Consider the following 25,162-nt stretch of genomic DNA (forward strand, 5'->3'; position numbering starts at 1 on the left):
AATCAAAGCACAGGCATCGGTCACTGCAACAATAAGAATGTAAAAAGACAATCCCAAGGCTGCCTGTACTTTAATGATAATGATTAAGTAATTTTTTCATATAATGCCCACATCCAACCTACAGGATGATTTCAGTCCAGCATGTCGACAATGGTATTGATGTGGCATATGTTGTGTGGCAGGACTCATTTTCGGGAATGATTTATTCAATTGGTTTGGGTAATGGGTACACACATGCACAAAGCGTGTACAACTACAGTGTTTCTTACTCACCCAGACACATGCATTTAAACTGTCAGATAAAACCTAATCTGAAATAGAAGGCTTCCCCTGTAATATTAATGTCTGTCATTATCCTAATCTTAATTCTAAAATTTATGGAATTTTATTGCTCATATGCCATTCAGCAAAATTTTCTTGTTTCAGGTGGTTCATTCCATTCTTAAAGGTCTCTGTAAACATCTATGGTACTTGCTCTGGAATTAAAGAAAATAGACTACATTTCCTAAATTGGGCCCAAAATAGAGATGGATTTCTCTGTAGCCCTCCCTTAGGTCACTCCTGTAGCTGAATCATCATCATCATCGTGTGTGACCCAAAATCTGAGTCAAAAGCTGATTCTTTGCATATGCCACAGAGCAGCCAGCTGGATGCCTCACATAGTCATAAACCAACACCACTCAGGAAATGTCCAGCGCACCATCTTAGTCTTCAGTGTGTTGTACACTAATCCTGATATCATGGAGGAAATAAACCATTAGACACAGTGCAAAAGGAAACAAAGAAGTTTCCTTCCATTAACAATCCTTTTTAGTGAACAGATAACGCATAGTGAGTGTGTTTATTGTATGGAACGCCTCAAGGATACAGTATTAAAAAAAACGTAACTGCGTGGGTGGTTGTCATTTCACTGAAAATGACCCATTGTCTAAAACTCACAGTTATGGGAGATTTGCCAGTGTGTATGCATGTCAGTGGAGATGGTTGGAAAGATCCCTGAGAGAGGATGGCAATGGCACGCGCTCTTTTTACGACGTCTTTTTAACTGCCAAAGGCAACTTTGAAGTCTGAGCACTGTGTCAATCTGATTGCACGATGCCTTGTAAACAAACACACCTAAATACACTTTTAAAGCGGAAGTCAACCCAAACATATTTTATTAAGAATATGCAGGCCCACTAGTTGGAACGCAGCATTCTGATTAATATTGTGTTTCTGGAATGTGAGTTAAGTAACAAAATCCACCCGTTTTGAACCATCTCAGGCAACAAAATCCACCCGTTTTGAGCCATCTCAGACGGCCATCTTGTCACTTCTGTCGACTGAAAATGACATCACAGTTGCTCAGGTAACGACCAATCGCGGCTGATCTGTTTTCTGAAGCTGAGCCATGATTGGTCGTTAGCTGAGCCCTGAGCATCTGTGATGTCTTTTTCGGTCGACAGAAGTGACAAAATGGCCGCCCCCTGAGATGGCTAAAACGAGTGGATTTTGCTGCTTAACTCATATTTCATATTCATCATATTGCCTTGTTTCAACTAGTGGGCCTGCTGGGAACATATTCTTTAAAAAAATATGTTTGGATTGACCTCCGCTTTAAGATCCATTTTAAAGGAAATATTTAACTGAGCAGATTCAGCTAGATCCTACCATTAATCTTTATCTTTATTGTGCAAAATCTTCAGGAAAAATAACCATTCCTTAAATAAGCATGTTTGTCATTGTGATGTTTATTCTTGCTCTAGCATTTAAGTAATGTTTAAGGCGCACTGCTGGGGTGCCTCCAGGTCTCAGCTGATGTTACCACTGTTGAACAGGTGAAGAACAAACAAGTAAATGATCTCTCATAATAAAATTAACAATACAAAACACAGCCACGCATGGACAATGCCAACTCAAAAGTACAATAAAATCTGCATAAATTAGAGACCTAACATTGTTCCAGAGAGGTAATATAAAACTGTACATGACGATACATGTGCAATACATTACAATATTTATTCAAATAAGGCAAAATAGCACCATGGAGTTTAAAAAAATGTTGATTTTCATTCAAAACCGAATAGCACACAGGTGTAACAGTAAACAAACAAACAAAACAAAAAAAAATAAGCATTTGCAATTGGAAAGTGAATGCAAGCAGTCAATGTGGTGCCTTCATGTCTTCACGTACTGTTGTCATGATTTAGTCTTTGGAATTTAATTGTTTCAAATGGTTAGAAAAGGTAAATTAGTTGACATTTTTGTATGATGAGCACTTTCCTTTTTTTTCTACTTCTCAATATTTCTCCTTTTAATCGTCTTGACTTGAGCTGCCTCTGATAGACAGGTACCAGAATTCCTGATTTCCCCCCACAAATCCCCCTCGCCCTCTCATTTGTTCTTGTCTCTCAACCTCTTTGTCTTGTTGTGTTGAGGTGTACTGAGGAGTTGAATGGTTCTTCTGTCCCTATATTGGTGTGATCATCCATTCACAGGAAGTTGTTGGTGATCTGACGCTGGTGGTCGAACAAGTCCTCCACATCAGCGCTGTACGCGTCACCTGATGAAACACATGAAGTGGATTACATGGCAGCATATGGAGAGAAAATTAATTATGGCATGGTGTCTTCAAGTGCCTCATGTCATCCCTTCCCATTCCCATTTGTTACCCTTTCCCATCTCATCCACTCCTCTTTCAGTGTCCCCTCCTGTCACACAGGACTCAAACCAGTCCGGACGATTTTATCCCATCTCATGTCATCACCCCTATCTGAGCTCACCCCCTCCCGTTTTGTCACCCTTACAAAAATCAACCCGCTTTATTCTAGCTCAACCCACCTCATCTCACATGCCCTCTCATCAGATTTACTCATCTCATCCCACTTAAATCCAGCTCATCCTGTCTCATCTCACTTTACCCTCCAATATCTCATCTCCATCTCTTAATTTGAATATAATTTTATGATCAATCTCATCTGATTTGATCCCCAATCTAATATCATCCTTTAGCTAATCTCCTCCTCAATGTTATCCTCAATATAATTTCATTTGATCCTCAAACTCATTTCATCCTTAATATCATCTAATCCTCAATCTCATATAATCTCATTTTCACCCATCCTCAATCTCATTTTAATTGCTCTTCAAATTTACCACACCATCAGTCTCAATCTCATGCTCAATATTAGATCATCCCATCCTCAATCTCATCTCATCCCATCCTCAACCTCATCTCATTTGATCCTCAATCTCATTTGATCCTTAATCTCCTCTCAGCCTCAATCTCAGATCCTCATGTGTCATAATATCTCTTCCCATTAAAATTCTCATCTCATTTCAATCATCATTTCAATCAAATTTAATCCCACCCCGCGGCCTCTCATTCCATCTCATCTCTGGTCTTGAAACTCTACCTGCATGGCATCCGAACATGTAAACGCGCGCTCCGTCATATTTACACCGACAGCGGATCACATTGTTCTTGAAATCAGATTCAGCCATATCCAAAGATGGGTTGACCTCCACCTGCAAAAGGAGGGACACATTTGATCACACAGACGTAAATCGCTCATGCACATTTATACAAAAATAAAACCCAAATGAAAAACTCTGCTAAGTGTAATGCTTATTTTTCAAAGATCTACATCTGAATTCCCATGAGAATACATCCAAGAATATTTGTAGACATACAGTGGGTGTGTTCTTTAATCTCAACCTTTTGGCAATGGATTGATTCCACTTTATTTACTATAATTATATTCCTAGTCCAGCCCTATAAATCTGACACAGATCACCCCGACCCACCCGCCCGCCGAAGCAGTGGGGCCCTAAAGTGCTTTTCTGTTGAGACTAAGCCCAAGGATCTTTTTAAAAACATAACAGAACAAACAAGAACTTTTGATAGTTAGGAAACAGGCGGCTTTCCATGGGGGCGATTGAGGAGCCGCAGGATTATTGTTCTGCCTTTTTCTAAATGACTCAAATTGGGGGTTAAAGAGATGAATGTCGTCACTTTCCACTGTTATCTCAGTGCAGGATACAAAAACAGCCGAGGGATGCAGATGACAGTTTTGGTTTGGATTCAAGTTGCAGTCTGTCATTAGACTGTAGCCATGCTTGGTTGCCACGACTTGATGTTTTCCGCCCCGTCTGTGCTGCCTGCTGCTATATGAGCAAAGCGCATACTGTAAATTAATGTTCCCCATGCACACATCAAACAGATAATTTGACCACACACAGTCATATTATAAAACAACTACTTTTAATATTCTGAAGTTGATGGATGTGTAACCCACATACATGACCTACTTAAACTATTCATAAGTATTATTCTTTTGATTTGGTTTACAGACAAATGAGTCATCCGTGGCATCCAAGGATTTTAGCACCTTTTTTTTTTTTTTAATAGCTCTATGAAGTGTTTTATATGAATGTAAAAAGAGACTATTTTAGACATCAGTTGACGTTGTCACTGCACGTATAGACTGCATAGACTGGACGTTACTGGCAATGAGGGGCAATCAAGATGGGTCAACGTGACTCATCGCTTCACACAACAAAAGGCCCTAAAAATGTCTGCCATTCTTGGTAAAGGCCACACCCAGCTGGAGGAAACCTGAGCAAGCATCTGCGATCTCCCTCCCTCCAGCTCGCCTTATGAAATTTATGGCCAGCTGCCGGGTCACGTAGTCACAATTTTGTACTTTTACGTCCGTACGCGCTTTGATGTCCGGCCGTGGCCTCGTTGCCGCATCTGTGCCATGCGGAAGGACACATGCACGTCTGATGAAAGCATGTCTGATAATGCAAACACGTAGAAACTAATTAGAAACCGTCAGCATCATCTATGTGGTGCCACTTAGCTTGCAGTCAAAAATAGAACAAATGACAGAGCGGGAGAACAGATGAGTAGGTCAGCACAGTAGATTGGACGTTTAGGAACAGACAAGACCAACCGACTTCAACATAAAAAAAATAATGTGAAGTGCTGAGAGTTTGTCCGCTGGCCAAGAAGCTCCACTCTCTCACTAATAGCAGGTCTGCTCTCTATATAAAGCCACATTAAATGTACTCGCCTTAAATACACACACACCCTGAAACAACATGCATATGGCTTACCTGAATGGCTGAATGCTTCGCCAAGGGCCACTTTACGACAATTATAGTCGGTTATCGCTTTTATCCCATATGTGCTTGCAGATTTTAAACTGCGTTTCCCCTTTTTTCAACACACTTAAATGCAATTTGGCATTCATTTTGGGCGTATTTTCCAGATGGCTGAACTTTAACCCATCTATTTTCTCTACCGTGTATACCGTTGAAGTTCGCAGGGAAGCTGCAGTGTATCCCAGCTGGATACGTTGATGACCACTCAAACACAGGACAAGCACATTACTGTTGACAGACGATTAATTATTCACTCACAGTCACACATTCAGTCTCCAAATAACCAAAGACAGTGAGCTCCCAATTATTGCAGGTGACGCATTCCAGACCCACCTGTCGTAGGTGAAAATCGAGAGACCATATATAAATGTTCCTTCTTTCTTTGTTTCTTTCTTGCTTTATTTGTTTTTGTTTTTACCTCTTCGCACCAGGGTTTAGATAATTTAGGATAATATTATGGTGTTAGTTTTATTTATTTTTTTTTAGTTTTCTTTTTTAAATTCAGTTACTTTTTAGAGTGTTTTTAGAGCCCTCTCTTTGCTGTTTTTTAAATTCGTTTTTATTTTAATTTGTATTTGTATGTATTTATACTTTGTTTTCATTTTTATATATTTTAGTATTACTTTTATTTTTGTATTTATTTGATTGGTATGGAGTATTTGTGGAATGCAAGATTAAAAAAAAAAAAGGTCACTGATACCTCCTAATAAATTAAACTACATTTCCCAAACACCCGTTTGTTTGTTAAACAAAGGACATTTTCACTATGATTGTAGATAGTTTTAGTTAAATTTATGAACATAAAATGTAGTTTCAGTTAGATATTGTTTAGTTTAAAATCATCCTCGTTTTTATTTTATTTCATTAAAGGATTGTTTTTTTCTGTCTTAGTTTTGGTTATTTCATGAGGTTTCATTGACTATAATAACCTTGCTTCAAACACTTTTAACACATTTTGACTTGAGACACACTTTAAATGTTTAAACACTTTAAACATATTGAAACACAAAAAGAAAAAAAAATCAAAAGAAAAAGAAAAAAAATCAAGCATGAAATAGAAAAAAACTACATACTGTAGTGTTTGTGTACATGCATGTGCCTTTAAGAGGCAGAGCCTGGTCAGCTTGCATGTGACATTGGCGAGTGTGAGTGTCTGGTCGTGAGCTGTGGCCAACAGCAGCTCCTGCGTGAGTGTGCTCATTGTGTTTGGGTTTACAATTCTGGCGTTCAATAAACGTCTGGAAAGTGCATCAGCGATAATGGCGCTCCTTTTCCACATGTAAGCAAGTAAGTATATTGGGTAAAAACACAAAAAAAACGCGGTCTCTTAAAAAAAACTATGGATGGTGAATTGGGCTATAGAGGAGAAACACAGTCACACAGAAGCCCAAACTAAAAGTGCTGCTTACATGGAAACTTAGAGAATGAAATGACACTTTCCTGGAATGTATTTTTCTATAAGAAAAAGCATCTTCACCTGGAAGACATATTCACCAGGTCGCACGTCCGTAATGTCGATCCACTGGCAGTCGATGTCATGGCGGTAAGTATCCCAGCAGCCAATTGAGATGCCTTGTTGTCCCATGTTGTAGCACGAATAGCGCTTCTGGATACCTGGGAGACAAAAAGGTTTCATGAAAATTATAGTGTGGATGCCCTATTTTTCCCCTTCATTTTATTATTTTGTTTTAAGTGTCAATTTGAAATTGATTGTCTGACCATCGGGGCAGTAGGTGTCCTCCAGACAGAAGCTGGCTTTGTGACCCTCAGCCACCCTGGTTCCATTGAGGGTCAGCAGATCATAGTGGGTAAACACCTCAATGCTGTGGTAGTGCCTAAGAAATGGGAGAGGGCGATTATTCATTCATGAAGAGAGCTGGAATAGTGGCAATGCTGACAGAATTCCGTCATTCACTTGAACTTTTTTCGACGGACTCAATCAAAGAACACAACTTATTCATGATGGGTGTGGGGTAAACACTTTTCGGCATAATCATAAAAATAACTAATGTTATGGTGCAGAATTCTTTGTTATGCTTTTCTTTTGTCTGAAGCAACACATCATTGCTCAGCATTTACACGGAATTTTATTTGCGCATTGGAATTTCAAATTCTAAATACAGAACGGATAAATCCTGTTGTGCATTTACAAAGGCGCCCCACAGCGGGTTGTTTATCTGTTTGCTGTCGCGCTGTCTCTCGTTATAGAACCATTCCCGCAAGAGGCACAAGCAAAAGTGGGAAACCAAACCAATGCGCTTGGCTGCTTGGGGAGGTGGTGATTGAGGCTGGAAGAAACTCTGAGCTCTGCCTCTTTTGTTTTAGGACGTGAAACCTCAGCAGCTGAGTAAAGAAATCAGGCTGCTCTAAGGTCAGTCTGAGCACTGATATTAACAGTCAGGTGATCAATGAGCAGGACGGCTCATCAATTTGGAGGATCTTAGATTGTGCTCGTCGTGTAAAACAACTTACCTGTATGTTATTTATAGTACAAATCTATGGCACTCTTTTGTGTTTAAACCATGTGACACCATCTCACTCATGAAATCTTCAAGAGGTGGCCGTAATTTCTCTTCAGGTGATTCTTCTTTTTCCAATCTTGTTACAATACCAAGCTCGCGATGTTTAAAGGAATGACATTTGATAATATTTTACTTCCTTCAAGTATTACACTTGGGAAAAAGTTCATCATTACACCTTTGGGGGACAGTGTCTTTTCCCAAGGGTATTATCATCAAAGGTTCTGTTTTTGTACCATTGATGCTTGACTTTTACATTTTGGTCGCATATCCATGCAGTCCAAGTGGCCTACGGGTTACATTGTTATGGCGTGTAGCTTGAGGGACTGAAATGCACTCTTATTGGCGATCCATGAAAGACGGCGTACCTGTGACACTGATGCCAAATCCAGTTCTCCCTGGAGGCTCGAGGTTGGAAATCAGCACGGCCGTTGTTCAAGATACGGGAGGAAAACCTCAGCAGTCGACGGTGTCCGTAAGGCCAGTTCATCCTGGCAGCAGAAGAGGAGAGGCAGTTCTCCTCATTGGCACAGGTGAGCAGGTGAAGAGGCCTGTCCTCCAGGTAAGATGACTCCTGGAGCAGCTGGGCATCCACTACCAAGTCGGGAGCAGCTGTCAGAGTACACATGGTTGAAGTTCCAAGTCATTGCACAACAAAAAAAATGAAACAAGCAAAAGTGTGTGTTTTTCGCTCACTGTCCACGCAGGTGACTCCAGCGGCTCTGCCGTCGCCACCTCTGGGACAGTAAACGTGTGTGTTTTTGCGACACTGCTGGATGGACAGCTCAGAGCCCACACAGTGACTTCCACTGAGAAGCACATCATGGGCATCACTGGAGCTCGCCCAGTACCAAGTCTCCTGGACACACATGGGAGGAAAATGTTTTTACACAGTTGAATGATTAAAGGAAATTAACCCAAACATATTTTTTTCATGAATATGTTCCCAGCAGGCCCACTAGTTGAAACACGGCATTCTGATTAATATTGCGTTTGTGAAATATGAGTTAAGCAGCAAAATCCACCCGTTTTTAGCCATCTCAGGGGGCGGCCATTTTGTCACTTCTGTCGACCGAAAATGACATCACAATTACTCAGGCCTCAGGTAACGCCCAATCACGGCTCAGCTTCAGAAAACAGGTCAGCCGTGATTGGTCGTTACCTGAGCCCTGAGTAGTTGCGATGTCATTTTCAGTCGACAGAAGTCACAAAATGGCCGCCTCCAGAGATGGCTAAAAACGAGTGGATTAAGTCTTATTCGGCAAACGCAATATTTATCAGAATGCTTTGTTTCAACTAGTGGGCTTGCATAGAGCATATTCTTGAAAAAAACATGTTTGGGTTGACTTCCGTCTTTAAAAAGCCAAGAAAGGTGTAACTCCTCGAGGCTATTTTTAAGACATCAAGCCCTCTTTTTAATAGAATCTATCAGAACATATTATCACATTTTACACACTTTTTCACGGTTTATAACCGACTTTTAAATGCCCCAAACACAACCACTCTGTCCTTTCCATGCACAGCCCTATTTTCATCTTGTTTTCCCAGAGAATTTCTGTCGATTTCTCTTTGCCTTACTTTCCATCTTTTATTTTCAGAGTGCCTGAAGTGGACCTTCGAGAAGCCTATAATTACCTCAGGCCTCGGTAATAACACAGCGCAGGCACACAAACAGCAGCCCAGAAGGAAGGGAAATGTGGGAGTCCAAAGGCCAAACGCCAAGAAAAGGAGTGACACAAAGGATGAAAGAGCATATGCTGCATATTGACAGCGCTGCTCACCTGGTGAGCTCTCGAGGCGAAACCCAAGCCAAGCTGTCGGCACACCACCATGGCCTCGTTGATGCCCCAGTTCTCGCTGCAGACCGAGCCCCAGCGCTTCACACCTCCGACCTCTATCAACACCTCCACGCGACCCTCGGAATTGTCTCTTCCTCCGGCAAGCCTCACCTGAAGGCAAAGAATTTAATTTGGATGCTTGAATGCTGCCATCGATTGACGTGTGGAACTTGCGGACGCGTGTCTCACTGTGGTCTGCATGCCGGTGTAGGGGACATTGCAGCGGACCGCCGCATCCTGGTTGTGCTTGATGGTGTACAGGGGAACCCCTTTGGATGGACATTCTGTAAGGGACCTCTCACTGCCTGTGCACTGGACACTGGTCATGTGGATGGGACCGGAACCTAGGATGGCAACATTCCAGGAATTGTCAGCATTGGAACTCTTCCGAGGAAAAAAGCTGTGAGAATGTGCAAAACTGCTGTTTAGTTTATGACACTTAACTTTCTACACTGGAATGTGTACATATGAAGAGCTGCTTTCCGAAACACTATAAATCCATTTAGATGATTCTGATAATAACATTTAGCCAGACCGGCAAATAGTTTGACCAGCATTCATTTTTTATGTTAAAACAATTCATTGGCTCTGGCGGCAAAACAAATGACAACAGAGTCCGTATGCAACAGACATCCATAGCGAAATAAAGTCAAAAACATCCTAGCTGTACAGCTGCGTATTGCGATCCACGCTCGGCCCTCTGATGTGGCTCACGCAACGGGCCTGTGTGAGAGCGAGAGAGAGCGCTTTTTATCCAAATTACTGCACACTCCATCCTGCTCACCACAGCCAAAAATCTTTGAACTTGCTCAAGTCTGCGAAGGTGTATGAGGCCACAGTTTTATTAAGCCCTATATTTTTTCACTCAAATAGCCAGTGATGTCACCAAGCCTTGAGTCAGGTCCCTCGTCTCGAGCTGCACCACCCATGAGCCCTCCCAGAACTCCAGCAAGGCCCAGACCACTCTCCCGTCCGCGTTTGTGCAACATGGCTAAATTGGCCTGAACTTTGTCTAGAAACAGTTCAACCCGCAACGCTCCGCTGCATGTGACATTTACCATGGTCATTATTTAGACATAGCACAAGCCCAGCACCTACTTTAAGAACCCTAAAAAATTTCCATGAATTACTTCATTAAGGCAAGTGGAGTGAAGGAAATGCAGCCACCCTTGTGGGTCATGCTGCTGTATGTTCTCATTTGGGCAGAAAGATAATGGCGGGAAATTAACTTAATTGCATTAGCAGTACGGAGAGAAGGAAGGACATGCAGCAACTCAGCTTGTGAAAGTGAGGGCCTTTTGTTTGGAAAACATTTCAAATTGTTTGTTGTGAGACAACTGCTTGGAGTGTTTCCAGGGCCACAACAGAAGCAGTACCAAGAGAATGTGTGTGTGCAATGGATGTCATTGTGAGCTCCAGGTGTTCTCATGGTCAAACGACTGGTCATGGGTAGAAGCAGTAGGCGCAAGCAGCAGTCCAGCTGTAAAACGTTTGTCAGGGTTCATTTGTCTGCTTGGGTCCACAGTTTGCGGAATTCTGCATCAGGCTATTTAGAAGCACACATTTCGAGTCACTGCTGTTTGGTCTGACCCCGTTCTCGTGGGAATTTAGTCAGATGTCATCCAAGAAGTAATGAACTGTAATTAGTAGAAAAACAACATATTTTGGGATTGCTTAAATCTTACTCTTGAAATTAATGAATGAAAATAATATGCCCAAACTCTAACTAACGCCCTAACCATAACCACTTTAAAATTATGGGCAAATACAGTGTCAAGAGCAGAGCATGTGTGCCATGCAGACAGTGACGTTCACGATGCTGTAATTGTTAGGATTAATTTAATATAGTGGTTGACATAGAAATACTTTCATATACAGTACTGTACATTTCTTGTCAACACCAACCGAGACCAAGACATTATCGAGACTAGCGCGTATGGAGACCGAGACAAGACCAAGACTTTTGGAGGTCGAGACTGAGACAAGAAAAATTACTAATATTATTAATATTGCATTTGTGATATATGAGTTTAGCAGCAACATCCACCTGTTTTCAGCCATCTGTGGGGGCGGTCATTTTGTCACTTCTGTTGATTGAAAATGACATAACAGTTTCTGAGGGGTCAGGTAACGACCAATCACGGCTCACCTGTTTTCTGAAGCTGAGCCGTGATAGGTCATTTCCTGAGCCCTGAGCATTTGCGATGTCATTTGGCTAAAAACAGGTGGATTAACTCTTATTCGACAAACGCAATATTATTCAGAATGCCGTGTTTCAACTAGTGCGTCTGCTGGGAACATATTCTTGAAAAAAATGTTTGGGTTGACTTCCTTGCGTCTTTCCATGGATTTAGCAATGAAGTCTCGCAACACACTGATTAGCACTGCGGCATCAAAGCAGGAATATTCTTGAATCTTGGCTTAGCTCGGTTCTTTCCTCCCACAGTCCAAAAACAAGCATGCTGGGTTTTATTGAAGCCTCTAATTTGCCAATATAGGTGTGAATGTGAGTGCCAGTAGTTATCGGAATCAGCTGGGAATAGACTCCAGCTTCCTTGTAATAGTGCAGTATAGAAAATCGATGTAGTAAGCAGAAGACTCAGTGGTACGACCTTTTGTAATAAGGTGCTTACACACGTAAGTGTTAAACTGTGTAAATGATCATCTATGCGCGTCCGTCTCGTCTCACCTTCTCCCATCTGAGCCCTAGTCAGGGCCTCCTTGGCCGTTCCGAAGCCGAGCTCTCTACAGACAACGGTTGCGTCGTTGATGTCCCACAGGTGGTCTGCCACAGTGCCCCACTTGCCCTCTTTCAGAACCTCCACGCGACCCTCCCCAAGGCGGGGCCCCGCCTTTAGGCGCACGTTGCTCTAGTAGGAAAAGGAGAATGAGTCAACATTTGCTCTTTTAAAGCATGTTTAGATGCTTTTCATTTTAGAATGTTGAGTTTTCCATTTCCATGTCCATTCTTTGCTTCACTTCTTTTTCTGTTTGTTTCCATTTACTCTCTAAAACCTCTTTGTGGTTTTACCCAAAGTTAAACTGAAGACAAAAAAACATATTTTTACTTAATAGAGGAGCCCTTCAGCTAGGATGTTCCACTTTTCAAATGCAAGCTTCAGATGACCGAACTATCAGTCCATTAAAGGCAGTGGTGAGGAACTGCATTGCACCACATTAAGAAGTTTAATGCTTCGTCATCTGCTACTTGCTAATGTAATAAATACAAATATTGTAATATTGTTTTTGGTGTGATGCAATGCAAAATTGTTAAATGTGATTTCTCTGACAGTGTCGGTCTAAAATGAGTTATACGTATAAGAAAATGTAAAAAAGTTGTATTGCATTGTATCTCAAGAGATGTGTATTGCAGGTGCATCTCATATTGTGGTCGACAAATAGTCTATGTATTTCCGTCATTTACAATAATTTCACCTCTTGTAATTATGAGATTAGGAGCCCCGAACTGACCGACACGGAGTGTGTTGAATGTCTTCGGCCATTGCGCACAAACTGCGGTCCAGGGATACAGCGGACAACAGCGTGCATGCCCCCTGCGCATGGACCATCTCTCCTGCGGAGGGACAGCTGGGCCTGGCACTGGGACAAGGAGAGCTCCATTCCCTGGCACTGCACCCTCTCCACCCAGTAGGCCTTCTTGGTGATCTGTGTCCTCAGTCTGAGTAGGAATGTCGGATGTCAACTGCAGGCATGTCTGAATGCTGTACTTCTTTTAAGGGGAAGTCAACCCAAACATATTTTTTGAAGAATATGTTCTATGCAGGCCCTCAAGGCATTCTGATAAATATGGCATTTGTGGAATAAAAGTTAATCCACCCGTTTTTAGTCATCTTTGGGGGCGACCGTTTGGTCACTACTGTCCACTGAAAATGACATCACACACCCTCAGGGCTCAGGTAACGACTAATCACGGCTGACCTGTTTTCTGAAGCTGAGCCGTGATTGGTTGTTACCTGAACCCAAAGTAATTGTGATGTAATTTTCATATGACAGAAATGACAAAATGGCTAAAGAGGGGTGGATTTTGCTGCTAAGCCCCTATTCCACAAGCGCAATATTAATCTGAATACCGTGTTTCAACTAGCGGACCTGCATATATATTCTTGAAAAAAATATGTTTGGGTTGACGTCCGCTTTAAGAACTGACTTTACCTGGATGATGGATCCGCTAGTTTGGAGTCCCAGAGTTTCCTATAAGACAACAGATGCGAGTCAACGCAATGGAATGGAACTTTAGAGACATACTCCGACTGACCATCTGAATCAGGTGTGTCGGAGGAGGGAAACTTCTAAACAAGCAGGATAGTGGCCTTAAGCATATTGACAGCTGTGTAGTAGACGGAATACACGCACACACACACACACACACAGACACACACAGATATCTGAGATATTCCCTGCATTTCACAGCACTACTCGCAATCATCCTTGTTTAATCCTTACAATACAAACACCCGTTTGGATTTATCCGTATTTGTGGATGACCTCAAATATTTCTTCTCCAAATATTTCCTGTCATGCATTTTTGGTTTGGTTATGCACGGAATTTAAGTGTACTGTATAAAGTGTTGTCCTGGACATCTGTGTGGGATATAAAAATGTGCAGATATGAAAAGGCTACATCAATGTCGAAGTCAGAAAAAAAAAACATTACGATGCACTACTTATACATGAGCACACACTAACCAATATATCTTTCATTAATCTATTTTAACTCATATTTTGGAAAATGAGGTCGAAATTTAGCTCGCTGAGCTAAAACTGTCAAGTGCTGGAAAAGAGAACACTGTCTGGAGATATATAAAGTTTCCCAAGCCAGCCAGGGCCTAGAAGGTGTCATTTTGTCACGCACACTCACACCAAAGCTGACCACTTGCATCAGCCAGTGTGACCACAAGCAGGTGCAGCCTCACGGACACCCTTTGTGAATTCAGTGAGTCAGAACACCCAGGACAGACACAAGTGTATACTTCAGAGGGCGAGTTGGTTACCTGCGCCACCAGACCAGTGATGCAAATGTAAATATTGGGCAAACTAAAGTAGGAGATGGATCATGCGTGTTACTAAATCAGGAATTCCGATGCAGACAAGCTCTTTTGATGCGATGATGGCTCGGACACTTTGAGACCGCTTCTGTAAAGTAGCTACTGTGCAAAAGATTTGTTTTGAGCATATGGAACTATTAGGCTGTCACAGCAAAAGTGGCCAAAATAATTTCAAGCATCATATGTGCTTGTGTGTGTATTAGCACAGGAATGCATCTTTGTGTGTCCCTGTACTAGTAAGTATTGCTCCTTCATTACAAACACATGCATGATCATTAATTGAAGACTACATTTTCCATAGGTGTGAATGTGAGTATAAATGGTTATCTACACCGTCCCCCCATATGTACCACTTTATTTGGATCGTACATTTAAAACAACAAAGTTATATCAAATTGCTGTACAAGTTAAAAGACAGATCAAACAAATAACTAGGGATGTCACAATACGATAATATCACGAAGCCACGATATGAACCTCACGATGCGATAATTATCACAATATTGTGGAGAAGTTGGCGATATATAAAAAGCTCACGATACTGTATAAAAGCTCATGATATTGTAAAAAAAAAAAAAAAGGCGTCATATTTAAAAAAAAAATCACAATATTCTGGTTTTGTACATAACAGCATTCACGGAGAAATAGGCTTGGCCAGTCATGGGCTCCTACTGGCGATTAGCGTCGGTCTTAAACATAGGTGGCATCAAATTAAACTGCTCTAATAAACTAACCACCAGACGGTGCTGGAACTGCACAAATGGAAAACAACTTGGGCTTTTAAACAGATTTGCCGCTTTTAATTGCGTTATACGACGACGACGATATATCGTGGCCATTTTAATACAGTATTGTGGTATCACGATATCGCCGATATTGTGACATCTATAACAAATGCCGATATTGTGACATCTCTACAAATAAGACATAAAAATGTAAATCATAGGTCATAATTGGCTGGCGACCAGTCTAGATTGTACTCCGCCTATCGCCTATGATCAGCTAGGGTGGGCTCCAGGTGACCTATGTTTTTGTGGATGTGGTTTGGACTGGTTTTAGTTTTGCATCGTTTCCCCTGTGTGCCTTTTCATGTCTTCATTAGGCGTTTGTATCCACCTTTTCTCGTCACTCCGGTTCCTTTTGTCTCCCAATTAGCTCCCTCGGCCACTCGGTTCTTCTCCAGTATTGAGTTTCCTTTTTCCTTCCTGTCTTTGTCGGATCATTGCTTCAGTTGGTGCCCCTGTCATGTTACCATCAGTGAGTCTATTCCCAATTTTGGTTTGCAACGATGTCTGGATTTTGGGACTTTGTTGATTTAGTTTTTTTTAATTAATTAATTTATTTTTTTAAATTCTAAGTGCCTTGTTTGCTTGACTTTGTGGTCTTCTGAGATTGAAGTCCTGTTTTTGAGTGCAATCCTGCTCGCCTCCATGCTTCCCTGCTCTTCGGTCCTGGTCATCCGGAACCTGGTGGCTGGCAATTCCATTTTTACCATCATGACTCAAACAGTGATAAAAAACTCCTGTAGACAGATCCCCACCAAATGAGACCTTCGTTAGCCCGTGTACCATACCTCTACAAATTATCCTGGAAATTAGTTTGGTATTTTGAATGCTTACTACTGTATATCTAAAATTGACCATGACAAAATGACACCTGTGCCCTACGATTGGCTGGCAACTAGTTCAGGATGTACCCCGCCTACTGCCCGATGACAGCTGGGATAGGCTCCAGCCCGCCCGCGACCCTCGTGAAGAAAAGTGGTTCGGATGATGGATGGATGGAAAATGACTCCTCAGAAATGTTCATTAACACAACACAGCTAGCGGCGGTCCAAGACCTTTGCAGAGTACTGTGTACTGCCTATTGTTACGTGTTACTTATGAAGACTACCTTTTTGTGGCGTCAGCCTATCCCTGCTGTTAAAGACGTTTCATAACCTGGCAGTTTAGCAACAATTGAAACAGTAAGGGGGTGTTAGTTCACGGGGTTCTGAAGGGTGAGGTTAGCGGGGAGGAGGAGGTGAGAGTCACCCGTATAATTGCCTGCTACGCTTGGCAGTGTCTGCTGTGCGGTCGACTCCAGCACTAGCATGTTGGTTCACACACACCAGACGTGGAAATATGCACGTACATATCAACTTTCCCTCTGTTGCCGCCTCTTTAAAAAGCCTTTAAAGCTCAAAGCGACATGGTTACCCAACGTCATGACTGCGTGGCTGGAAACAAGAGGCTGGTGATGTAAGACTCTTTCTGAACTTTTATTAGGATTTGCCCAACCCCAGAAAAATCACGCTAGTTTGGCTTCAAGTCTAGATATATTCCGTGTGGCCGTCTTTGTCAGGTAGAGGATTTGTAGGTGAATGACAACATCTGCAGCTAAGTGTTTCTTAGTGCTTAACTTGAAGAAGGCTGGCTGCAGTATTCCTTTATGCAACTCTGACCACACAATTCCAAAAGCAAGATTGGAAAGAGCAGCGTAGTGTCAAAAGAGAAGAAATAACCTGTTATTATGTTGTGCTAGCTTGAAGCTGCCTGAAAGGAACAATTGGCTGTGTCAAGTGGTGGCAGGTCTGACTGACTCCATGCACCAGAGACAGAGAAAACTCACAAATGTCTTCTTAATCAGGCCCTTTCTACATAATGTTACACTTTGCATAATTCACATAAAAGGAGAATACAAGATGAGAGAGGACCCAAAAGGATTATGCATGTGATGAAAGCAAGTGCGGAATTGACTGGCGTCCCTTTTTGTAAGCATTGCAAGATTGAGGGGTTAGCAAATTTAGACCAAATCCACCACAAAAAAGAGAAAAACAACAATCACCGAATCACCCAACTCAGCGAATTTCAGCCAGGTTGTTCCTTTAGAAATATCACGATTAAAGGCGCTCTTAGATTGTAATTAAAGATCCTTAAATGGACATGGAATCAAAATCCCTCACAAGAGAAGGTAATGATGTCCAATGACACACTCTTGTTTGAAAGTGGCAGTAAAAGTGACATTCATGGGTGGTGTTTTTTCCCCCCCTCAAATTTCACAACAGTCCATTAAGACCGTGAGGAACAGCCTTGAGGTGTCACAATAGTGGAATAAGCCCTCTGAAAATCGGTCATGTTTATGGCATGCAGTAATAAAAATGTAATTGTAACTCAATTGAAAATGTAACTTACAAGGGTCCAAACTCAAATACAGTACGTAGGTTATTCAGCCCTCAAAATTCGGAGTGTCAGAGGGATCATTGTCACTGTGTCGGTGAAGCACATCAAAGTATGAAGCCTCAAACAAATATTGATCTCAAATAACTTGACCAACTTGACCAGAAGCCATTGCAAGGCTCATTTGTGTTATTCGGTCCAAAACAAAGTTAGCTTTACAAGAAGGTCTTACTTTAGCCGTTTCCTCCCGGGTGACCTGACAGCTTGCAACAACGTACATACTGGCGAATGCCACGTTCTCCTTCAAAAGTGCCTTAAAGCGGAAGTCAACCCAGACATATTTTTTTCAAGAATATGTTTCCAGCAGGCCCACTAGCTGAAACACAGCATTCTAATTCATTTTGCGTTTGTGGAATAAGTGTTTATCCACTCGTTTTTAGCCAAAATGGCCGCCCCTGAGATGGCTAAAAACGAGTGCATTTTGCTGCTTAATTTATATTCCGCAAAAAAAAATTTATCAGAATGCCGTGTTTCAACTAGTGGGCCTGCTGGGAACATATTCTTGAAAAAAATATGTTTGGGTGACTTCCGCTTTAAGTGGTATTTATAAGCTCAGTCACCAGTCCGAATGGGACAATGAACAAATTCTAACAATCAAGCAGAAGGACTATATTCTGTGTTTACTTCTCACCGTGTGGCTGTACGATTCGAGAGGCTGGAGGGCTGCAAGAAAATGGACCAGTGCAGCAAAAGCGGGGACTGCGGAGTTTAATACTGCAGTGTTCAGGGAAACGAGCCGAGATAACATTGTGTCACCCATACGGCATGGAAAGCACACCAGGAAGTCTGGATAAGCAGGTACTAGATACCTGGTAGCCCCTTTTTTTGCCAATGCACTACAGCATGTCAATTGGAAGTAGATCTGAGTAGGCAACAAACAACCAGTGGTGTGCCGTCAAGACCAGCCAGGCTGCTGGTCTAAAGATCATCAGAAGTACTGAGCTACATTTTACAGCCTACATTCCAGTATTTGTTCTATTAAATTGTATTAATTTATTCCCAATGGACAATTCTCTTAATTTTGTAGTGTTTCCCTTGGCTGCACTGATTCCAGTAGATAAGTATCTACACAGCTGGGCATTCCGCCTATGTGACGGACAGTCCGTCTATCCACCTATGACAGATGCCCATTTTGTAGTAGATAAATGAAAGACATAGTCTTAGCATAGTCGGAAGCCCATTTTTTCCGTCTGTCATCGTCTATCGTCTCTTTTCGCTGTGAGGCTTCAGTGGCCGCGGCGAGGTTTCCGTTTCCCGTTGGCTGTGGCCGAGGCTTTTTGACAGCTTCAGGGTATTAAAAGGAGACACATTTAGTCCGTTCTCGGTGAGGCTTCCATGCCACGGAGAGTCTTTCGTTTTGGGGATTGACAGTGGTAATTAGTCGAAGTTGGTAGACGGAAACGCTAACGGAAGCCCGTTTAACCCTTGAACACTAATGTTGAAATTGGTAACACCATCACTAACGTCGATATAATATCCGGTTAATGTACCCGAGTGACCTAACAGATAACAGAATAAAGTTTTCATTAATTTATGCAAAAGTACAACCCTGTATGCCAAATTGGAAGTTGTCTTCTTTAATTTCCCAATACAAAATAATAATAATAATAATAACAAAAAATTGCATGGGTGAAAATCACCCAATGTTAGTGTTGTAGGGTTAAAGGGGAAATCAACCCAACGCTAGTGTTGTAGGGTTAAAGGGAAATCAACCCAAACATGTTTTTTTTCAAGAATATGTTCTATGCAAGCCCACTAGTTGAAACAAGGCATTCTGATAAATATGGGGTTTGTGGAATAAGAGTTAATCCACCCATTTTTAGCCATCTCAGAGGGTGGCCAATTTGTCATTTCTGTCGACTGAAAATGACATCACAACTACTCAGGGCTCGGGTAACCACCAATCACAGCTCACCTGTTTTCTGAAGCTGAGCCGTGATTGGTCCTTACCTGAGCCCTGACCAGTTGTGATGTCAGCTTCAGTCGACAGAAGTGACAAAATGACTGCCCCAGAGATGGCTAAAAACGTCTGGTTAACTCTTATTCCACAAACGCAATATTTATCAGAATGCTTTGTTTCGACTAGTGGGCTTGCATAGAACATATTCTTGAAAAAAATAGGTTTGGGTTGAATTTCACTTTAAAATAATTGGCAATTACTATTTGTTCCTGCCGGACAAAAAGGCATCAGAAGGCTACCCCGGCTGCAGAAAGAAGTCAATAAAGGGACCAGCTCTGTGTATCTATATGAATCATATGCATATTTCATTTAAATATTTATGTTTGCTTTTTGTCACGTTCAGATCATTATTGACCCTGAACCGATTCACATATTGTTATATTGCATTTTTGTAAATTGATAGTGGTGCTATGTCGATCTATATTATGAAAAGGGATGAATGAAGCATACCCTTTGTAAAAGCATGGAGAACATTTTGCAATGTATAATGGATCAGCTGTGAAGACGTTCTTTGAGATCCATCCATATATTTTCATATGATGATGTTAATTAAAGGGTGGTATGATCATTGGCAGTTGTTGCTATTGGTGCGATACACAAGACTCCAGCGTATGTCCTATTGGCAAGCTGCCTAGCAGGACAAGGACAAGGGGTAATTATTGGCGACAGATGGCACAGTGCAGACCAGCGGTCAGTCTAGTTGTGCTGCTAGCCAGGCTAGAAAAAGACCTCTGTGGGCAGCCACACAGAGGACTGTTTGCATGCGTACATTGGCACGTGTATTTGTGTGCATACATGAATTTGGTTTATGTAAAGTCTTGTAAGATGCTTTTCTATGAAGGGGGGAAAGCGATGTATTAGTGTTTGTGTGTTGGGGTTTGCGTGAGGGAGGCAACTTAGAAAAGTTGCATTCATGGGGGCCAAATTCACATATGGACCAGACAGTGTTTGCAAATAAGAGCTTTTTGTTTCCTTGAAGCTAAATTTGTCTCAAGTTTTTTTGTGTAGTTTGTTGCCCACCGCAGCTTTTCTGTTCATTATAAATGCAATTTAAAAACACAACAAATCAAATGGTTGCAATTCCGCGCCATTATCCTTTTTATAGGCCACTCATTTATTTTAATGGCAGAAATGTTCTTGTAGGGCATTACAAGATTTATTTTTTACTTGGAAATAATAAACACCATTTTGTACAAAGTACGTATTTATAATAATTAGGTTGCATTGGTGCAGCACTGTTTAAAGAATGTTTCCCTCGTGCTTACGTGGGTGTCTTCTGGGTACCCTGCCGTGTTTCAGAAACAAATGCACGTTAGTTTCAGTGATGATTACAGATTGTCCATTGAGTGGGAATGTGAGTGTATAGTTGTTTGTCTGTTGGCAGCTAGTTCAGTGTCTACCATATCTTTTTCCCCAGTTAGCTTACTCGTGACGCTAATGATGCTGGAATATAACATTCAATTTAGTCGGAATTTTCCTTATTTTTAACTACCTTTCTTTGCTGATTAGATTACTAATACTTGAGAAATCAAATGGCCTTGTGGTATATCGTATATACTTACCAAAATGTATGTGTGTGTGTGTGGTTTTTTTTTTTTTGCCGACTCCTGTTGAGGGGTGGTCGGAGTTCTAGAGCTTAACAACATACAGTATTAAATGTGCTCCAAAGTTGAGAGTTTGTTCATTAAATGAGTTACACATCACGAGAATGACTTTTTTAAATTCTGGGTCAGACCTTAATAACACACTCCCTTGGATTCTTATCAAGGCCTGCATTGAGGCCCAGTCAGCCAACGGACCAGACAGTCTTGGTGGACAGTTGGCTTTGGCTAATGCCGCAGTGGACGAGTCATGCCAAGTGTGGTCGTACTAACGGTAGCAGTTGTGGTTACCATCCCGGAGAAGGATGGGACAGCGATTCAGCCATGGGAGCGACTAGTCCGCAAAAGGAAGTGTCTACGACCACACTTTTCCATCCCTTTCATAGCCTGCGTCCGTGTGTGACTGTGCACGTGCCTGCTCATACACACACAAACACGCTCACGCACGCACGCACTGACTCACTCACCTGTAGGCGTTTTGATCAAACGTCTCGGCAGAAGGGAATCCCAACATGCCGCAGACGACGCGGCTGCTGCTGAGGTCCCAGCCCTGACTGCACACATGACGCCATTTCCCAGCGTGCTTCACTTCCAGCACCCCCTCCGTCACCAGACCGCCGCGGCTCCCCGAAAGCACGGCCCGTAGACGGGCTTCGGCCAGCTGAACACTGTCAGCACTCTGGAAGCATGAAAAGATTGAGTGAGGCTCTGTATAGTTTTTTTCATCCTCAACAAAGGTTTTTAATTAGAAAAGGGCTTTTGTCTTGGAGAACCCGCCCTGAAACAGGATGACGTAGTTGAAAGAAGTTAAACACAAGTGATGAACACACCGTCTCTCAAGTCTAAATGATTTCACACTTCTGTAATTATAGCGGCTAGTTGCATGCGTGTATCAGAACATACATGGGCTTTACTTTGGTGTGTAACTTCTAGCAGTCTGAATTAGGCAAACAATAGTAATGCAGAGAGTTTATGTATATACAGTGTGCACGTTTTACCTGGGTGTACTGTGTATCCGTCTCCAGTCCCATATCTGGATAAACCGGCTCTGGTTCGATATGGTTCCCGCTATATGGCTGATGCCTCTCAGACTGGGGCGGGGAAGATGTCTGCCTATTCGACTGTCTCTCGGTCTGGCGCCTGGATGCGGGTGGCTCCCTTCTCGGCGTCGCCTCCTCCCGCGTTTGGCTGGTGCTGGCCGCCGGCTGCGATGGTACCTGCTGCCCATGCCCTCTATACCTTCGTGGGATCTGTATCTCGTGGCCGTTCTCCTGCGGTGAGATCCTGTTGCGGCGTGAAGATGGCGGGTTGCGGTGGAGGGCGATCTCGTGGCCTCGACTGAGAGAAGATGAGACTGGAGGCGGAGCTGCCTGCTGAGGGGTTCTCGGTCTCGGTTGCCTCTGCTCATGTCTGGAGGAGGAAGGGGCCTCCCCTCCTGAGGCACCATTGCCTCTTTCTGTGCTACAAATGATCCCCAGGTCCTCAGCGTGGGTACAATCGTGGACTCCCCAACCATTGGAGCCGCATTCTGCAATAGAGCGCTCATTGCCTCTGCAGTTCACATTGTCCAACCAGATCTGACCTGGAGGACGCGGGGAGAAAGTTACATTCCAAGTGTATCGGGAAAATCTCTCAACTCTGGGCGGGACTTACCTTGTCCCTGACCAAACTTGCTACTGTGCGCCCAGGTTAAACTGCGTTGAAAGCCTAGCTGTCTGCACACCACATTAGCCAGGTTCAAATCCACTTGGTCGTCACACACCGTGCCCCACACGCCATTGTAGAACACCTCCAGACGCCCTTCGTTGGTATTGTGGCGGCTTGTGCTTGCAAGCCGCACCCTCACCTCTTGTGCAGGCAGCTCAGAGGGGTAGAGAAGAAGCAGCAGGAAGACGGTGGATAGGGAGCTGAGGAACAGCATCCTGGAGGAGGGAGTGATGGTTATGAAAGAGAAGCGGTGTCACGTTAGGTAAAGACTTGGGGAATGTGAAGAAGCGACTTCAGAATAATAGACGCCACAAAATTCCTTTAAATCATGCAAAGCCCTATTGACATTCCTTCCTTTGACAGAGCATATAATTAGAAATGACTCCTCTCTTTCCCTTATGTGGCATTCAGAGAGTGGAGGTGGTTTGATTTGGAATGTTTATTGATTCTCAAAGTGACCTGAAAGACAGTGAGAGGTTGAGGAATGGTTCAAAAACAGTCTGAACCAACTGGGGTAAGAGGGCGAGCAGAGCTAAAAGTAGCCCCTCAATCCAGCCAAAGAAAATGTTGGCTTTCCACAAACCCAAAAGTTTGGCTGCATGCGTTCCGCCAACAGACACAAAAGCAAACAAACACCATCATGAAAATGTTGTCAACAGCAGGTATGTACCTTTAGGAGACATTTTGGTTAAGAAGCAATTATGAATCATCCTGAAAGCTTTTTCCCTCTTACAGAGAGGAAGAGGAATAATGAGGTAGGTTCAGTTTCTAATATGCTTCGAATATACTCATGGATAACCTGCACTAGTACCTGCACAATCGTTACATTTGCTGTAGGAAAAGCATAAATCAACAAAACTTTTCTCTAGGTCCCTAAGAGCTGAAACAAGCATGAGCCTCTGCTGCTACAACATGGAAAATGAACTCTAAGGAAAAATCTATTCAAGAGCAAATTGGATGAAGAGGAACTCACCTGAAAATTTCATTTAAGAGAAATTGATGAAGAGGAACTCACCTATCTGTTGTTCTCAACCTGGTCACTGGGAGGAAAGGAGTGAGGGAGCAATGGATGGGAAAAAAGCAGCGACTTTTGCTCCTTCTGTCTCTCTATTCTCCACATTTCCCTCCCTCTTTTCCTTTTTTTGTCACTCCCTCAGATGGACTATTTTATCCCTCCCTCCCATTTTCCTCAATATGCTTATTCTCACATATTCAACATTTGCAAAATGTCTGACATGGAGAAAATATTAAATTATGTGATATATACATTCTATATTTTTTTTAAATTATGTGGCCATTCTTAAAGCGTATTATATGCGCATATTAATAGATTTGGCCGCAGGAAGAAAGGCTATGAGGTCCCTCCTTCCCTTTCAGAATGGTCACGTGGTCTTAGTACACGTGAGTACTTTTAACTTATACAAGTTCTTGTTTTTGACCATTTCGCATGCACTCCTATATGTGCTCCTTTCAAGTCCTCAATCATACTAAATCACTCAGGTGAAAATGTAAATGCTACTTAACTCCCTGGGAATGTGTTTATCCCACACAATCATAAAAACATTAAACATAGGTACACATGGAAACAGAGACATGCTCACACCAGGGGTCTTGGCAGTCATATAATGACATTGTCACATTGGTGGTGGAGGGAGTAACTCGTGATCAGCTGTGTGAGATGTGCTCACCAGAGCTGAGTTTTCCCACCCATTGCATGAACTGAAGTTTTATAAGTTCCTTCGTCGTGGCACCACCTCAACTGATGTAAACGCTACAAGTACAGTTGGACGGTCTCCTATCGAGCCCTGAGGGAACAACTTCACCCAATTTTGTGTAAAGTAGTGATTCTTCAAATCAGACATTCAACTTTGTAAGACATGCAGTGCAAAACTTTGTTTTTAAAATTTCTATACAGGGCTGAGTTAGAAACATCTTAGGGTAATGCAGTTGTAGATAATCACCACTGCAGCAATTACATAACAGAATGAATCTCTCTGGCAGTGTCAACTAAAACATGATAAACATCATTATTTTCATCGTTGTAATGGCAGAATAGTATTGAATCTCAGATCCAGCGTCATTTTTGGTCTTAAGTTTTCCAGTAA

At 42.4% G+C, this 25,162-nt stretch overlaps 1 protein-coding gene across 1 annotated transcript; it reads right to left on the bottom strand.

Annotated features, from left to right (window-relative positions):
* Positions 1–1,711: 1,711 nt before the first annotated feature.
* Positions 1,712–24,097, bottom strand: LOC147145799 (lysyl oxidase homolog 4-like). Its single transcript, XM_086033391.1, has 15 exons — positions 24,073–24,097; positions 23,004–23,272; positions 22,349–22,932; positions 21,818–22,029; positions 13,679–13,717; positions 12,977–13,184; positions 12,195–12,375; positions 9,695–9,849; positions 9,449–9,616; positions 8,364–8,526; positions 8,036–8,279; positions 6,868–6,983; positions 6,626–6,762; positions 3,396–3,507; positions 1,712–2,542 (listed from the first exon to the last, which is right to left on the bottom strand). The coding sequence occupies exons 2-15, from the start codon at positions 23,269–23,271 to the stop codon at positions 2,472–2,474; spliced, it is 2,658 nt and encodes an 885-aa protein (XP_085889517.1). The 5' UTR covers position 23,272; positions 24,073–24,097; the 3' UTR covers positions 1,712–2,471.
* Between the last annotated feature and the right edge of the window lie 1,065 nt (positions 24,098–25,162).

Source organism: Filicampus tigris, chromosome 6, assembly GCF_054856515.1.
Source record: "Filicampus tigris isolate MCC_2025a chromosome 6, RoL_Ftig_1.0, whole genome shotgun sequence".
In the NCBI taxonomy this organism is placed as follows: Eukaryota; Metazoa; Chordata; class Actinopteri; order Syngnathiformes; family Syngnathidae; genus Filicampus; species Filicampus tigris.

What these genes read in the sequence shown, in the direction of transcription:
- LOC147145799 (XM_086033391.1), bottom strand. Translation starts at nt 23,271, where the DNA reads ATGCTGTTCCTCAGCTCCCTATCCACCGTCTTCCTGCTGCTTCTTCTC. An exon ending in ATTCAACACACTCCGTGTCG is followed by an intron (nt 12,376 to 12,976) that starts GTCAGTTCGGGG and finishes TTTTCCTACTAG; the next exon opens with AGCAACGTGCGCCTAAAGGC. An exon ending in CTGGTGAATATGTCTTCCAG is followed by an intron (nt 3,508 to 6,625) that starts GTGAAGATGCTT and finishes CTCCTTTTGCAG; the next exon opens with GTGGAGGTCAACCCATCTTT.